The 14,308-nt window shown below is 49.4% G+C and overlaps 1 protein-coding gene across 3 annotated transcripts in view; it reads right to left on the minus strand.

Annotated features, from left to right (window-relative positions):
• Nucleotides 1-327: 327 nt before the first annotated feature.
• The window catches only part of HEMK1 (HemK methyltransferase 1, mitochondrial release factors N(5)-glutamine), a 57,716-nt gene continuing 43,735 nt past the window's right edge, over nt 328-14,308 (minus strand). The window contains exons 7-11 of one of the 3 annotated variants that reach the window (XM_032805812.2): nt 11,251-11,300; nt 8,099-8,204; nt 5,211-5,306; nt 2,234-2,347; nt 328-1,891 (exon numbers count right to left, since the gene is read on the minus strand). In XM_032805812.2, coding sequence (XP_032661703.1) covers nt 1,792-1,891; nt 2,234-2,347; nt 5,211-5,306; nt 8,099-8,204; nt 11,251-11,300 — 466 coding nt within the window. In that variant the 3' untranslated portion in view covers nt 328-1,791. The remainder of the gene's footprint in view (nt 1,892-2,233; nt 2,348-5,210; nt 5,307-8,098; nt 8,205-11,250; nt 11,301-14,308) is intronic. The other 2 variants (XM_032805814.2, XM_032805815.2) reach the window with 2 other exon arrangements.

Here is a 14,308-nt window from a genome sequence, read left to right on the forward strand (position 1 = left end):
TGCTCTTTCAGACATCTCTATTGCCTGAGTCACTTCCCTCCGATAAAACAGAACCAAGAAATAAACCTTCGCTATTCCAGCTGCACTGTTGAAGAGCCAGGAGTCCTGGCTGCTATTCCAGGCTAAGCCACTGGCCTGCTGCATGATCTTGGGCAAATCACGTCTCCCTGTGACTCGGTTTCCCAACCTGTAAAATGGGGATAATGCTTGTGACCTCTTTGGTAAAGTGCTTTGAGATCTATGGGTAAAACATGCTACATTGGAGCTAGCTATTACTCTCTGATGGGGAGTATGGATGAGGGTTTTGATTCGGGCCCACTGCAATACGCAAAAGAATTATTTTATTCTTTACATAGCAATTCTTGTGTGAGCTGGTTTGAACTGAGGCTCATTTCCATCTACAGAACATGGAGCAGTGGTTTTATTAGGTTTTTATATTTGTTACCTGTAACATTCACAATGTGCTAGGTGTTGTATAAAAAGAAAGCTCAAATGGAATATCAGAAGCATTTCCCCCAGTCCTCTAGAGCAGTGGTCACCAACTGGTCGATCCTAGAGGATCTCCCAGTCGATCGTGATCTCCAGCAGCAGTGCAGTGTTGCTGCCACTAAGGCATACTCCCTGCCTACCCTAGCCCCACACCACTCCCAGAAGCAGCCACTGCAGTCCCATGGCCCTGGGGGCGGGTGTCTCCCACCGTGTACTGCTCCTGCCTACAAGCACTGCCCCTGCAGCTCCCATTGGCTGGGAGAGCCGCGGGGGCGGTGCTTGCAGAGAGAGACAGCATGCAGAGCCACGTGCCCTCTGCATCCTCCATCCCAGGGGCTGCAGGGGCGCGTTGGCCCTTTCTGGGAGTGGTGTGGAGCTGGGATAGGCAGGGAGCCTGCCTTAGTCTTGCTGCACCCACTGCCAACCAAGAGCCACTAGAGGTTAAGTGCTGCCAGGCGGGAGGCCGCACCCCAATCCCCATCCCTGAGCCCCCTCCCAGAGCCAGCACCCCATGCCCCCTCCTGCATCCCAACTCCCTGCCCCAGCCCGGAGCCCCCTCCTGCACCCCACCTCCCTCTCACAAAGCATTCCATTATGGATCCCATTATCTGAGCTGTAGAATACTGCCCATTTGGGAATAATGGTTGCAAATGTGTTGGTTTATTACTGAAAGGTCACTCAGGAGGCCAAAGACTATGCACACTGGATTGTTCTTGGAGGGCTGCTCAGAAGCAACAAGCTGCACTTGGTGCTTTGTCATGGTAGGATCACTCAGGAATACTGGGGGTTGCGGGGACAGACTTGAATCTGAAGCATTAGTTCTGCAACCTCCGAGCAGACCCGCCAAAAGAATTCATAGGCTTTGAAAGTGGAGGTTTAAAAAATAATAATTAAAAAGAAACAGACCTACCAACAATCTTAAGTTCTTTTTCCAGGGCAAGACCTATGTTGTTCATTACAAACTAATAGCACCATTTGATACATGGAGAAGTTGTATTTTTATCATAGGTACTTGCAGCTTCAACAAAATGAGATGCTTGGAATTGAGATTCCCTCTATGCTAGGTTCTCATACCTATTTCTTGCTTTAGCTGACTGAGCTAATAATCTGTGTCTGACCATCTGTGGGAGCTGAAACACCTCTGTAGACTCAGACCCCTGCCCCAGCTCCTTTCTAGTGATCCTTCAAGTGAAATCCTCTGTCAGCAATGGATGCACCAGTGACCATCTGAAGAGATCAGAACGCTGGAAAATGCAGTGGAAGGCCAGGTTCCTGTTGCTGTGCAGGGATCCAATAGATGACTCAGCAAGAAACTCCAGGGAGATGAACGCTCGGACAAGCAAAGCTGTTCTTGTTGATCCAGTCACCTGCTTTATGCTTTTGGATGTGTAGGAACCTTGGCCTGTTGGGGACAAGAATGAACACGGCATTACATTTTGTCAGAGAGAATATGAATCCACACCCATCATGTAAAGCCACAATTTTCCATGAAGGATAATCCCATCAGATAATGTCAACACTAAGATGAGTCAGGAATGCTTGGCATTGCCTCCACTTCAAGATAAACTAGACGTTTGAGGAGTTCAAAGGATGCAGGTGTTTAGGAACGGGGTGCACTAACTTAGTGACTGAGTCCCTCTGAGTTTAACCTCAAGACACGAGGGTGCAGAGGGAGACTGTACCCAGGACTGGATGCAACTGCATATAGTTGAAGGGAACAGTCAGAGGAAGAGAAAACACTTACTTTCCAAAGAAGTCCTTGTGGGTGGCAGAGATGGAGAGGGACAGGTCAGGGTGATTCTGCAGCCAGTTCTCCACCATCTTTGGGTGTCTGGGATCAACTTCTAGAAACACACTCCTGAAAACATGTGTGGGGATGTGGAGAGGAAACAATCACATTTTGTTTGACCAGCTTGGAAATATCAGACTCTCTTTCCTAGGATGGTCCAGATAATTCCGTGGAAGGATCCAGTTGACCAGCTTGTTTGGCCTGTGAAACTCTGGAACCCAGTGACCCAACAACCAACCACACTGGACTGTCTAAGCAAAGTGGTAATGGAGCTAATAAATGTAAGATACTAAAGGCTGAATTCAATAGGACTCGTCATAGAGTAAGGGTCTATTCAACCTGCACAATTAAAGCATGGCCACTGAGATGCAGGCTTGGGATTATGGCCTGTGAATCAGTAAACCTATAATAGAGACAGCACGAGCTATGGACGCCAAAGATTTAAGGTCAAGACAGGCTGCCGGTGAAGGGCAAGCTCTAGGCTACAAACTGTAACTGAATGATGGGAGTAACAATTCTCCTTTGCATCAGTTGGGTGGCACCAAATCCCCATGGGGGATAATCATAAAAAATAATTGTATCTGCAAAGCATCCCCACCAAGCAGCTTGGGGCTTTGCACAGGAAATTTCTTCATAACTCAGCCTGATAGAATCACCCTCATAAAACGATCAATCATAAGAACATAAGAACTGCCATACTGGGTCAGACCAACTATCCATCTAGCCCAGTATCCTGTCCTATGACAGTGGCCAATGCCAGGTGCTTCTGAAGGAATGAACAGAAGTGGTAATTATCAAGTGAGCCAACCCCTGTCTCCCATTCCCAGCTTCTGGCAAACCAAGGCTAGGGACACCATACCTGTCCACCCTGGCTAATAGCCATTGATGGATCTATCCTCCAGGAATTTATCTAGTTCTTTTTCTAACCCTGTTCTAGTCTTGGCCTTCACAACATCCTCTGGCAAAGAGTTCCACAGGTTGAACACATAGCAGTGGATCGTACAAAAGAGAGAGGAGGAGGACAGGGAAAGGATCTAGATAGGAGGAAGGATGGTCTAGGGGTTAGGCCACTAGCCTGGGACTTGGGAGACTGTGGAAAATTTCCTTCTTTGCCACAGACTCTCTGTGACATTGGGCAAGTCTCTCTGGGACTTACAGTCCCTTCTCTAAAAAGGGGATGGGAGCCCTGCCCTGCCTCACTAGACCCCCATTACCATAGTATCCGAGTGCATCTAAGTACCTAATATAAACAGAGATGAGGCTAACAGGGAGTGGGTGATGACAGAGGCCATTGCAGTATGAACGACTGTGAGCCTGAGGCACTAGGCTGAGGGGAGGGGGCTGACCAGACCCGAGGTACATAGTGGTCTGAGTCCCCTCTCACAGCACCTTCACATCAGGGTAGCCGCACTGAAGGTACTTAGCTCCTAAGGTACACCACCAGTGTGACAGGAGCTTTTATCTCCAGGCTGCTTGTCTGAATCTGGTCACCTGACAAGAGGTGCTGGTCTCAGTCCAGTTCCTACTGGACAGGGACCCAACTCAAAAAAGCCACCACCTTGCCAGATGGCCACCTTGCCAGATGTCTCAACAGAGAGGCCAAAGACTAGCTGGGCCTGGACTCTATACTCTGTCTTGCATCCATTGATGTAGGTGCTGCAGGTTGTGCATGACTCAGATCAGCAGGGAATGTGGTTGGAGGTTTGTACTGCCACTGCTCATACTGTTCCAGCTCGGTGAATACTTAGGGCACATCAGTTTCCAGAACTGTCAACCTAGCAGCTTTCAGCGGCTGTAAATTTACTCCAGTATCAACTAGGAACCTTGGAATATAAAGCTCTCCGCGTACACAGGTAGTGTGTTTACGGCTATCACTGAACTATCTGAATTTAACCCTAGCCTTCTGGAACTGATTGCAGCCCCTGACAGTTTCATAGGCTACACCAAACCACAAAAAAAGAGCCAAACCCCAACAATATGCTCCTTTGAAAATCCCCAAACCTTACCACATTTTCTTTACCTCAGCCAAATTAATTACATCCCTGGATTTGGATCTCATTCCTGACCTTAAAAACTCCCTCCCATCAACATCAGCTCCACCTTAAAATACAAAATAAGCAGTCTACAGAGCTTAATCCTGGGAAACTCAATCAAAGCTCTAAGAACGATTACGACTCTATGTCTACAGCCCTGTAGAACAATGACACTGAATATTCCTGTTCCAACATTGCACAACAGGAGATTTTCAATTATTTCTCTTGAGCTGGTAAAAAGTCAGGACTGTCACACTAGACACTTAGAATGTTCTGACTAAGTTGAGGGCTACAGTGCTGATCTCTAGTATCCCATGAGGGACATCACAAGGTAGTGAATGGAAGCAGGGAATCTCCCGGTCATTTATCATGGAGAAGATAAATCCCTCAAGAAATAATCCCTGGGATGTTTGTTTTTTTCCCCCTCCTGGAATGTTTTATAAGGTATCTTAACACAGTCCACAAATATCACTGACCCAGGGGTGTCTACAGTGCTTCTCTCTCTAGATATCTCTCCACTTAACTGTTTTCTTCTTTTCTGCTCTCCCTTTTCATCTCTTCCCCCACTATTCTCTTCTCTCTGCTTTTCCTCATTTCTTTAAGCTTTAGGTACCCACTTAAATAATGACCAAACAACAATATCAAGCAGCTGGGGTCACCAGTGTGATGCATAATCCCCTGGCTGAGTGTATTAATATCAGTAATTCTTTACTAATGCATGTGACATTCTTATGTTAAGCGGAAATGGCTTTTTTCCCCTCTTTTCTTATGTGCATTTGACTCCCCCTCATATTTGCTTATATTTATGATCATAAAAAATATGAGGTGGAAATAGGAAGAAGATATGAAAAGTCAAATGTAGATAGGCATTAGGATTTTATTACAGCATCAGCGCTTACCCATGATCCTTCAGTATACAAGGAGCCAGAGCCAGAATTTTTTTGATCACTCTCATCCCATCATTTCCCCCATCCAGGGCACCAAGGTCCTCATAGCTGGAGGTTGAAGACAAGGAATGAAATCTCTCCATTACCCACCATTACACACAACAGTAAAATGTGTTGTTAGTAGCATCGCACACTGTGAACAAGTACTAGAGGGGTCTCTTGGCAAATGAAAGCGATGGTTTGTGAGGCTGTGTCCCAGTGGAAAAGTCACAGTAACTTTGGAATCTGTAAAGAGGGAAGTCTTTAAGATCCCTCTGGCAACCCAGATGGGTGGTATGTGTAATAGAGGAAGTTATTCGGAGATTGCCACTGAGACTACGCTGACAGAGTCTTGGGGCAAACATCAGCAGGCATTCCTGATCTCCTGTTGACAGCTATAGCACTGCTCCTGCCGGTCACGTTTAATAATAACAGTACAGTAACTTAACATTGTAGTTATGTTCCTGAAAAATGCAACTTTAAGTGAAACAATGTTAAACAAATCCAATTTTCCCATAAGATTTAATGTAAATGTGGTGGGTTAAGTTCCAAGGAAATTTTTTTGGGGAAGACAAAAGGCATTATATACTGTACAGTACTGTACTGTGGTGGGGAGATGCCCCTGGCTTACCCCTGGGGCTCAGGGCCGGGGGTGCAGGGTCTGGAAGGGAGTTAGGGTGCAGGAGGGTGCTCAGGGTGGGGGTGCAGAAGGAGGCTCAGGGCTGGGGCAGGCAGGAAGTGCAGAGCACTTACCTGGGGCAGCTCCTGTTTGGTGCACGGGGTGTGCAGGTGGCTCAGTGCAGAGCAGCACCGCCCCCATGGCTGTGATTCTGGGAGCCACAATTCTGGGAGCTGCCCACCCCCTCACCCCCAGCAGGCAGGGTCACCCGGAATGCAGAAGCTGCAGGGTGCTGGGCAAAGGGAGCCCCGGGGCCCCGGCCTGCAGCTCTAAAGCCCCTTTCGGAATGTGGCCCTGCAAGCATGGGCCAGAGGACTCAGGAGCAGCTGGGGCAGCTGCACAGCCAGTGGCCGGACAGAAGCGGCGCTTTCCCCTTCAAAGCGCCGCTTCTCTCTGGCCAGCTTTGAAGGGGAAAGCGCCGCTTCTCTCCGGCCGCTGGCTGCCCCTACTCCTCCTGAGTCCTCCGGCCCATGCTCGCAGGGCCGCATTCTGAAAGAGGCTTTAGAGCTGCAGGCCAGGGCCATGGGGCCCCCTTAGCCCAGGGCCTTGCAGCCCGTAGAGCCCCTGCGTTCCGGGTGGCCCTGCCTGCCGGGTAGGTGGGGGAGAGGTGGAGGGGGCAGCTTCCCGCTCGCTCGCTCCCTGCCTCCCCCCCAGAAAGTCCTAAGCGCTGCCAAACAGCTGTTTGGTGGGGGGTAAAGTGCTGGGAGCGAGGGAGGGAGGGGAAGGAGGCGGAGAAGAGGAACTTGTGCAATGCTCCCTTGTAAAGTCAGCCAAACGACGTTATAAGGGAGCATTGCACAACTTTAAACGAGTTTGTTACCTAATGGAGCAGCGACGTAACTTTGAAACAACGTTAAGTGGGAGGACATTAAGTGAGGAGTTACTGTAATAGTAATTCTTAGCTCTGGCACAGGCCTTTTCCTCTCAGAGTGCTTCATAAAGGTGGATAAATGTTTTACCCCCATTTTACTATGAGTAAAGTGGGTGAGGAAAGGTTAAATGATTTGTTTCAGGTGCCACAGATTATTCAAGACAGAACATGGACTAGAATCCAGGTCTCCACACTTGCTATCTGGTACCCACCACGCTGCCTTCTCAGCCTAAAGGCGCTCACGAGAACCACAGCTCACTTGGCCAGTTGGTGGCATTATTATTATTCAATGCTTCAATTGGACTGCTAGGTGCAATTATGTCACTGGTGCAAAAGTGAGTAGGCAGCAGGACAACGTATCACTTTTTCTCCTGGCTCAAGCACTGCCAACAACCAAGTTGAGCTGCCATCTAAATTAACACACTGTGGGGTACAATACAGAAGGATCTACCTAGTCCAGAAAAGTTTGAATTTGCACATCATTAAACAGGAAGTTTCCACCTTTCAGGGATGGGGGTGTTTTGTTCTGTTTTTGTTTTTTTGTTGTTTTTGGGGGAGGGGACAGACTGGCATCATGCCAGATAGACTCAGGAACCAGTTCTAACCTCCAGTTCAATCAACTGTGTGGGAAACTAACAGGCAAAGAGGAAGGTGATGCATCACATCACTGGTCCAGCTACTGTCCCCAAATGGCCTTACTCAGAGCTTTTTCATTAGACAAAAGCCTTGTAACAGATGGTGGCTCTTGTTATAGCTATCAATGGAAAGCAAGTCAGTTTTAAGCTCTTGCCCCTCTGAGCTGCAGCTTGATTACTACAGCTGCTCCATTCAACCCTGTGGGTATCATTACCCAGGAGACATTCAGGAGCGTACTGCGGTGAGTTAGCATGGGAACGTGCCAGGCATTCGACACCACTCCTGCTCTCCCAGAAACAAGAGAAAGCGTTTCCAGCTCACAGACCCTTTCTCTAAGTCATGAAGCATTTTCACATGTCTTCTGCCCAATTCCTCATGGTATCACAAGTAGCCAAGCTCACCAGGGAACAAATGGGCCAAGAGGGAATCTCTGAACTAGGTCTCAAGGAGAGAAAATACCAAGATCCTCAGTTTGTGAGGAATGAAAGGGACGGGCTTCCACATAAGTGTATTGTCAGGTGGTTGCCCTTCTTGGACTGCATTCCACCACTCCCCATCCCCAACGGGTATCTCCTAACTTGTTGGTACTAGACCCCTGAAACTTCTCTACAGAGAACAGAGAAGGGTGAAATAACGCATGGGAAAGAGAAAGATAGAAAGGTCTTATCTGACTACCTGAGGATCTCTTCAGCCAGGTGACTCATGTCTCCATGGAAGACATAAGGTGGGTTACTGACTATAGTGTCCACAGGACCCCAGGGGAGGAGCTGCTCCCAGGAACCTACAGCAGAAAAAGCATGAAAACCAAATATCAGCCATAACTATATACCTTCAAAGCTCGTTACCCAAGTAAGATCTTGATAACAGCAACTCTATAGGTATAGGTTTGTCTCTCTCTCTGTGGACAGGATTTAATTTCACATTTTGTTAGGCTAAGCTGAATTGGTCCACCTTCCCACCTTAATTTAAAGAGCATGTCTACATTGCAATCCCAGGTGATGGCATCTTGGGTAGACAAGTCTGTGTTTGCTTCATCTATGTTAGCACTGCTAAAAATGGAAGTGTAGACATGGCAGCATGGACTTAAGTGCAGGCTAGCAATGAGAGTACGTCCCCAAGGTCCTGGCTGGGCTTGGACAACCCATGCTGAAGCCCATGCCATCATGTCTAGCCTGCTATTTTTAGCAATGCTAGAGCAGGTCTGTCCACCCAAGCTGTAAATGCACCTCAAGCTGCTGTGTAGAGATACCCACAGAATAGGATAACGGAGAGCTAAGCACATGGAAAGAACCAGTCATTCACACAAACAATGTCCTGCAACACAATGCTTTGATGCAGTGGAGGATACTGAATCCATCTGGATCCAGAGTGGAAATACCGTATCCATCTGGATCCACAAACAGAATTTTAGGCTGCACAGAATTACTACAGTTTGAATTTGGACAGAACACCGGGTAGAGCACCCCTACTCTTCCTTAAAGAGCTATGGGAGCACAAACAGTCAGCACCTCGGTTACATGCGTATGTGTGAGATACCACCCCCCACAGCACAATGCTTCCCATCACCCGAGTGGGGCCAGTTTCAGGGAGAAGAGTGTCACATACTGACTCATGAACACCATTTCCTGCTGCATCCTGTTTTTTTTTTATCATCTCCAGAGGTGGATTTACCATTGAACAAACAGTGCAGTGGCATGGGGCCCCCAATGACAGGGGGCCCCCAAAATGCAGGACAAATCTCATTTGACAACCTGCCCCCAAGTCCCTCCCGGGGGCGTAGCAAGGCTCAGGCAGGCGGGCTGCCTGCATTCCGCGGCCGATGACCCCATGTCGCTCTTGGAAGCTGATGGACTGCTGGCATCACTCTGCATGCCCTTGGTGGCGGGGAGGCGGCTCTGCACACTGCCCCTGCCCCAGGCAGCGCACAGAGACCTGCTACCCTCCTTCCCCAAAGGGGTGTGCAGAGATGTGCCAGCAGCAGTGCAACAAGGCTAAGGCATCTCCCTGCCTGTGCTGCCTCCCTCCCTCCACACCGCTCCCGAAAGCAGCCAGCATGTCCTTGTGGACCCTGGGGAGGGGAGATGTTTCTGTACGTTGCCTCTGCCCTGAGTGCCGACTCCACAGCTCCCATTGGCCGGGAACTGCAGCCAATGGAAGCTGCAGGGGCGGCACCTGTGGGGAGCGGTGTGCACAGACCCCCTGGTCTCCCCACGTAGGAGCCGCTGCCAGAGGGGTGTGCTGATCACTCTGGGAGCTGAGCCACCCAAGGTAAGCCTCGCCCCCCGATCCTTCTTGCACCCCAACCCCCAGCCCAGAGCCCACACCCAAACGTCCTCCCAGAGCCCGCACCCTTCATCCCCTCCCACCTCCCAACCCCTGCCCCAGCCCAGAGCCCGCACCCAGCCTGCACCCCAACCCCAGTCAAGGTACCTCAGTTTATTTTCATTTACTTCCTATTACTTATAACAGGGGTAGGCAACCTATGGCACATGTGCCGAAGGCGGCACGCAAGCTGATTTTCAGTGGTACTCACACTGCCCGGGTTCTGGCCACCGGTCCGGGGGACTCTGCATTTTAATTTAAATTTTAAATGAAGCTTCTAAAACATTTCAAAAACCTTATTTATTTTACATACAATAACAGTTTAGTTATATATTATAGATTTATAGAAAGAGACCTTCTAAAAATGTTAAAATGTATTACTGGCACACAAAACCTTAAATTAGAGTGAATAAATGAAGACTCAGCACAGCACTTCTGAAAGGTTGCCAACCCCTGACTTATAATATAGGAGGGATGAATTAAAAACAGAATGAAAAACGGGAGGGGGAGGAAGGAGGGAGATGAGAGAATGTTCTTTTTCTTGGCTGGGTCCCAAGGGGGAGGCCCCAAAAATGAAGCTGCATACAGGGCCCCACTAACTCTAAATCAACCACTGCACATCTCCCAGCTAGGCAGTGACCAGGCTCAACCCAGCTTATCTTAACAAATCTGACAAAGCTGCAGACAGTATGGATATGAAGGAGTGGAAGAAAAGGGAAGGAGTTGGGAGCTAGGGAAGATGTGTGGGGATTAGGGGGAGCCGAAGGAGGGACAGAGGATGGGCACTGAGCTGGAAAGAAGATGCACATGGACAGATTTTCCCTTGCGGAAAAATATCAGATTTGTTTTTTAAAGCTGAAGCAAATTCCTGGAACCTCTCCCTGCATATCTCGACACAGAGACTGTGTATCTGACACAAAGGGCCACAGTTTGAGAAAAGGAGGCTCGAAGTCTAAATACAGCTATGTGCACTCACCCCTACATATGCAATCACCACAACTGCATGCACAATTAATGCTACTGCACACACAAAAAGGAATCCATTTACCCACTGGGTTACCCATCTCCAGCAACTACATCTGCAAATGTTAAGCGCATAGCTGTGCACACATTCTCCTCTGTGCACTGGTGCCTCTGCAAACTGAAAGTCCGGCCAGGATAGCTTTGAAGACACAAGCTTGCACTGAAGAGGCTGACTCAGTTCTCACAGTATGTTTCCTGCTACTCCAATACTGTACTAACACCTGATGTTCTAGTACCAGTGCCCTTCTCATGTGCACAATGTGTTACCAGCTTGCAGTCAGCCATATGCACATAATGTGAGGTGAAATCTAAGCGTAGCAACAATCAGAAACATGCACATGCCAGAGCTGTCTCCTGAGTTACCCATCAGCCAGGATTAGGTCATTCCTGCCCCAATTACCTATTGTTTTCATGCCCACCTCCCCTCAGTAAAGTAAAATGGAGAAAACATCAGGGGAGGTAGAAATATGAAAGGAAATTACCAGAGAAGACATTGTAGTGAAGAATTCTTATCCTGTCCTGTAGCTGCAACCTGCAGGCCCAAGAACAGAGAAAGGTGAGTGTAAGAGATACACACAATACCACACTCAGGTCATTCATTGGCAGATAATTAAGGCTAAGATTTTGTCACGGAAATGTCTCGTAAAAGTCAGGGATAAGTAGTCAGGCGTTCATGAATTTTTCCTTATTGCCCGTGACCTGTCCCTGACTTTTACTAAAAATATCCCTGACACAATAGGGACCCCGGCTGTGGGCTCCCCACACTGCCTGCAGAGGTTGGGCAGCTGCAGGGGCCCCTCTCAGCCCTGGGGCTTTGAAAGACCCCCAGCGGCTCAGAGCTCCAGGGTACCCTCACCAACTGTGGCAGCTGGGACCATTGGGGTATGCCTGCAGCATCTTGGAGCTGGGAGGGGTTCCCAGGGCCTATGTTCACTGGGAGCTGCGGGGGGCAGGCAGCTGGGCATTCTGCGGGGCCACAGAGGCGTGACCCTGCAGCTCCCGGCCGACAGGGTTGAATTCACGGAGGTCACTGGAAGTCATGGATTACATGACTTCTGCGACCTCCATGAAAAAATCATGGCCTTACACATAATTAAATACAGGATATCATACCTACCCATGCAAACCCCAGCCACAATATGCAGCAAGAATACAACTCAGCACAAAATCTGAGGGAAGTCATGAGTCTGTTCTTTGCTTGCAAAGCAATTAGGTGCAAGTATTCAAAGCAGAGCACAACCTGTGCACCCACAAACACCTGTGTGCATGCCCACTGTGCACCTCAAAATTTCCTTTCAAACCCCTGTGCACACCCTTTTGTGATAAAATGGGAATCTTTTGTAATATTTGTGTGACCCCCTATGTGTGCCTCAGTTTCCCCTATATGTTGTACTTTTACACAATGGCAGGGGAAGGAGTGTTTGCTCTCAGAGAGACAGGGCAGGTTTGGAGACACAAGTGTGTGTGCTGCCTAGCTCTCTGAGCCTGAATGGGTCATTACAAAGGACAGGCCAAGGCTGATCCCAGTCACCAGACATTGACACCTAGCAAGAAACAACCCAGAGGGAGATGGATTTCCCCACTTCTCAGTAGGGGAAAGCTAAGCAGGTACCCCAGCTCGAGAACAAAGGACTGGGAAGTATGAGGTGGGGGATAAGAGTCGGCTCTGGAAAGAGTCAGGGCTCTCACCTGGGAACTGACCCAGGAGGTCAGACAGAGAGAGGCAGACAGAGCCTGAAATGGGGTTCACTTTCACTCCAGCTTGGCCGGGCTTTGGCTAACCAGACTAGACTATATTTTAACCTTCAATTCTCTGTGCTAAACTAAGGACTTCCTGTGCTGTGTTCCAGCTGACTAATAAACCCTATTGTTCTGATAACGCTGCCTGAGTGATGCTGTAAATACTTGGCAATGTGCGTTAATCCCCGACAAGTGTACATCTCTACCAGGAGTCTACTTCGGCTGGACTCTCCAAACAGAGCTCATAATGTGAAGCAGGAGCACTGAAGCCCCAGAGGTTCAGTTCAGGAGGTGGTGAGGCTGCACGACCTATTCTGGAGGAAGGGTGAGACCCCTTGGGGGTCTGGCACATTGACGGGGTTCCTCCTAGAGACTGTTGCAAAGTTGGGGGTGTAGCACCGATTCTATGGATCTGTGATGCCTTTTTAGCCTCATCCTCTCCTTGTGCATGCATACACATACATATTCACCTACTGCACTTGCCACCTCACCTCATCTGTACATTAATTATGCCTGCAAAATCTCTTACCTGCAAACCCACCACATCTGCAAACTCCCACCACCCAATTGCTGGCTTCAGACATGCAAAAATGGGGTTCTGTGGGTGCAAGGGGCATGCACACGTTTTTCTGCATGCCTCTTCTACCCTGCTTTGAAAACCTGGCCCTTGCAAGAGTTGTGAAATATGAACGTATTTGGCTCTAAGGCCACAGTAACGTTTGGGTGTTTGCATCTGACATGCAGTGTCATAGTGACATGATAATATCATGTATCCATGTGAGGCAGGGTGTGAAAATGAAAGCATCACAATGCAGCTGATTCACCAGGCAGGACACATACTAAGAGGGTGGGACCTATTCAGAATTAGGTCCACTATGGTGCAGTGCTACAGAAAGAGGCTTTAGGGTTAGGGCCGCCCAGAGGGGGGGGCAAGTGGGGCCATTTGCCCCAGGTCCCGGGCCCCATAGGGGCCCTCACGAGAGTTTTTCAAGGCCTCTGGAGCGGGGTCCTTCACTCGCTCCGGAAGCCCCGGACCGCCTTCCGCTCCAGGTCTTCGGCAGCAATTTGGCAGCAGGAGGTTCATTCCGCTCTGGGACTCGCCGCCAAAGTGCCCCGAAGGTTTGGAGACCCGAAGACCCGCAGCAGGAGGTCCTTCTGCCGTGGGACCCGCCGCCGAACTGCCAAGTCTTCGGGGGGAATTCAGCAGTAGGGGCCCCCCGCCACGGGTCTTCAGGGCACTTCGGCGGCAGGGCCCGGAGTGGAAGGACCCCCCTGCCACCGAATTACTGCCGAAGCGGGGGCCCCCCGCCGCCGAAGATCCTAGGCCCCCTGAATCCTCTGGACAGTCCTGTTTAGGGCTTCTGAGTTACAATATTCTTATCATAGGATATCAGGGTTTGAAGGGACCTCAGGAGGTCATCTAATCCAACCCCCTGCTCAAAGCAAGACCAATCCCCAGACAAATTTTTGCCCCAGCTCCCTAAATGGCCCCCTCAAGGATTGAACTCACAACCCTGGGTTGAGCAGGCCAATACTCAAACCACTGAGCTATCCCTCCCCCCTTATGTGAGCTCTCCCTCCACCACTGGCACCTCTAAGAGAACACACAACTGTACCAGTGCCTCTCAGCTTGAACCATACCTCACTGGACTCTGCACTACTTAGATTCCCTAAGGAACCAGGAGATGTGGGCACTTCTTTCTTGCTGGCGAAGAACAAGAGAGTAAGCACATGGCACGGGGAAAGAGAGGCCCAGGTGACTTTCTGACACATTTCTGAGTCCTCTGGTCCTGGAGGCTG

This window comes from Chelonoidis abingdonii, chromosome 16 (assembly GCF_003597395.2).
Source record: "Chelonoidis abingdonii isolate Lonesome George chromosome 16, CheloAbing_2.0, whole genome shotgun sequence".
Lineage (NCBI taxonomy): Eukaryota > Metazoa > Chordata > Testudines > Testudinidae > Chelonoidis > Chelonoidis abingdonii.